This window comes from Lactuca sativa, chromosome 7 (genome assembly GCF_002870075.4).
Source record: "Lactuca sativa cultivar Salinas chromosome 7, Lsat_Salinas_v11, whole genome shotgun sequence".
Classification (NCBI taxonomy): Eukaryota; Viridiplantae; Streptophyta; class Magnoliopsida; order Asterales; family Asteraceae; genus Lactuca; species Lactuca sativa.
In genome coordinates this window covers 94,579,931-94,582,541 of record NC_056629.2, presented here as the reverse complement: position 1 = coordinate 94,582,541, position 2,611 = coordinate 94,579,931, and the positions used below count along the sequence as shown (strand labels likewise).

The following is a 2,611-nucleotide window of genomic DNA, read 5'->3' as shown; positions in this document are numbered from 1 at the left end:
TGACCGTTGTTACAACGGTTCGTTTGCATTCAAACCGTCGATTTTTATGCGTTTTGCCCTGTGGTATCGAGCATGAGATGTCCCGTAACGAGAAACAACGACCAGGGGGCGGTGTTCCCCCCGTTACAACGCCATTATGGCATGTCCACATCGACTATAACGAGTATCTATGTGCCTATACCGATCGCTCTAAAGGAATGTTTGTTTTAGAAAAATGTTATAAATTTCATTTAAAATGAAAAGATGAAAGTAAGTAAGCAAGGACATACCTTCAACCATTCAACCCTTGCAACATAACCATTAGAGCATACGTTATGGCCAACGGGAAGTGGTATTTTTGTTGATGCGACATCTCATAACCTATTCATAAAAAGATGAACACCACCCCTTCCCCCCCCCCCCCCCCCTTCTTGTTAATTGGTTGTTATGGCATATCTCGTTGTGACGAAGACAAGGTGCAACATAAAGTTTAATTGGTTGTTGCATTTATCAACCAATCAAATCATTTTGTTTCTTTTTCTCTCTACCTCTTAGTATGTTATAACATGGAGAATACCATTTTCCCCTGGTATTATGGTTGCGGTGACATTTAAATTTGATGTTATAACCTGACCCATACCTAATGCTCTTATACCTTTTCATGAGTACCTTAACCATAACACCCAATACACTATATATAACGGAGAGAATAAGAGCATTGTTAAAAGTCTCTCTCTCTCTCATACACACACACACACACACACACACACACACACAGAGAGAGAGAGAGAGAGAGAGAGAGAGAGAGAGAGAGAGAGAGAGAGAGAGAGAGAGAGAGAGAGAGAGAGAGAGAGAGAGAGAGAGAGAGAGAGTATTTCCTATTTTTATAATTATTAAAGTATTAAAAAAATAAAATATATAACAAAAAAAAAAACATAATAGTCGTTTTGCGTTTGAGACAAAATCCACAAAAGTTTTCATGGTTTGGACAAATGGTTCTGGTTGGAAACTTTATGGATTTTCTCGATAGTTTTCAAACAAACCACGAACACGAAGACCTAATTTGTAGTTTATAATAATAATAATAATAATAATAATAATAATAATAATAATAATAATATTCAGTTGGCAATTTCCCAAAGATAGTTGATCTTTAAATGTCATTTTTGTCCAATCACATAGGTATTACTAACGGTTTAGCATTTTTAGTATGCATAGATAATTTTCAGTTATTTCTAATACTGATATAAGTTGTGTAAAGCTTACACATGAGATTACTTCTCTGTTTTTCATGAAAGGAAATTGTAATTGTCGCATCATGTTGCATTGCTTGATGAATACAAGTTTTGTTTTTTGTTTGTTGTGCCATATTAAATAAGAGTAGAATTTTTTTGTCTATAGATAAGAGCGATTATATATTATGGAACATAAACTTAATCATTCATCATTACATTAAAAAAGTAAAGCAAAGCAAACATCCATTTATTTAAGTAAAAAAAGTGGAAAACACAAGAAAGAAATCATTTCCATTTTTAACAGTCTATAATCAAAGCAATTTTTGAAATGCTTGTTGATTCAAGAACTAGTAAGCTTCAGGATGAGCGATGGCATAGGCCTCCATTGCCTTGAAGGTGTTCTTGAATGCTTCTTTGGTAAAGTTAAGAATATCTTCTCCTAGCTGAGTATTAGGTTTGCAATTAAACAAGGCCGTGTGCTTGTATACAGATCCACCATCAGCAGAAGGTACAAACTTAACATGATGAGTGGCTGAGTCAACATTATCCAACAAGGCATCACCTCCGAAGATTGTGTAGCTGACGCTTAGATTGGTTACGTCAATTGCATCGAATCTCTGCTTTGAGTTTGTGAATGGAACACCTTCACATGCATTAGACGAAAAATTAGGGAACCATATATAAATGACACTACTATCAATATATTAACAAGATTCGTATAGGTAATATATATCTTATTAAGCAGTATGAATATGTCAGTTATCTATGTAATACTTACCATCACCAAAGATAATGCTCTTGATGCTTCCAACACCACCATCGCCTTCAATAATACTGATGGCTTTGAAAGTCTGAGGATCCACCTTAGGTGCGAGGGTGTCAAAGTCTGCGTAAACCTTGAAAAGTTTAGTAGCGGAAAGGGAAGAAGTCACCTCAATCTCGGTGGTGAAAAAATCCATTATCGATAAATTTGCAAGATAGAAACTATGTAAGAAGAGGAATGATTTTGTTGCAATGAATTATGAGTACATCGTAGAGGTATTTATAGAGAGTTATTGGAGGCCTGGAACAACAATATTTAATGGTTTCTATATGCTAATATCTATTGGTGGTGGCTACTCACCGTCCTATAGTTGACTAGCTGAACGTTATCAGCAAAATGTATCTGTTTTTTGTAACTCGTATAATGTTGATGGATCAAACTTATACAATTTAAATTTAAAAATCAATAATTTTAACTATAAAAACATTATTTTCCAATGTTAATTGTAACATTAGACATTTTATTGATTCAACAGGTTTTAAACTTGTTCCCCACGAATTTTAACCATGTATTCTATATCAAAAGTAAAATCATAGATAGATCTACAAATGTTAAAATTTCTTACAACTTTTTA

The 2,611-nt window shown here is 34.1% G+C and overlaps 1 protein-coding gene across 1 annotated transcript; it reads right to left on the bottom strand.

The window, feature by feature from the left end:
- Positions 1-1,440: 1,440 nt before the first annotated feature.
- On the bottom strand, positions 1,441-2,224 carry LOC111903643 (root allergen protein). Its single transcript, XM_023899398.2, has 2 exons — positions 1,993-2,224; positions 1,441-1,857 (listed from the first exon to the last, which is right to left on the bottom strand). Exons 1-2 carry the CDS (start codon positions 2,171-2,173, stop codon positions 1,562-1,564), a joined length of 477 nt encoding a protein of 158 aa, XP_023755166.1. The 5' UTR covers positions 2,174-2,224; the 3' UTR covers positions 1,441-1,561.
- Between the last annotated feature and the right edge of the window lie 387 nt (positions 2,225-2,611).

Coding starts and splice junctions, on each gene's coding strand:
- LOC111903643 (XM_023899398.2), bottom strand. CDS start 2,173: ATGGATTTTTTCACCACCGAGATTGAGGTGACTTCTTCCCTTTCCGCT. Junction 1,858..1,992: donor GAGCATTATCTTTGGTGATG/GTAAGTATTACA, acceptor ATGCATGTGAAG/GTGTTCCATTCACAAACTCA.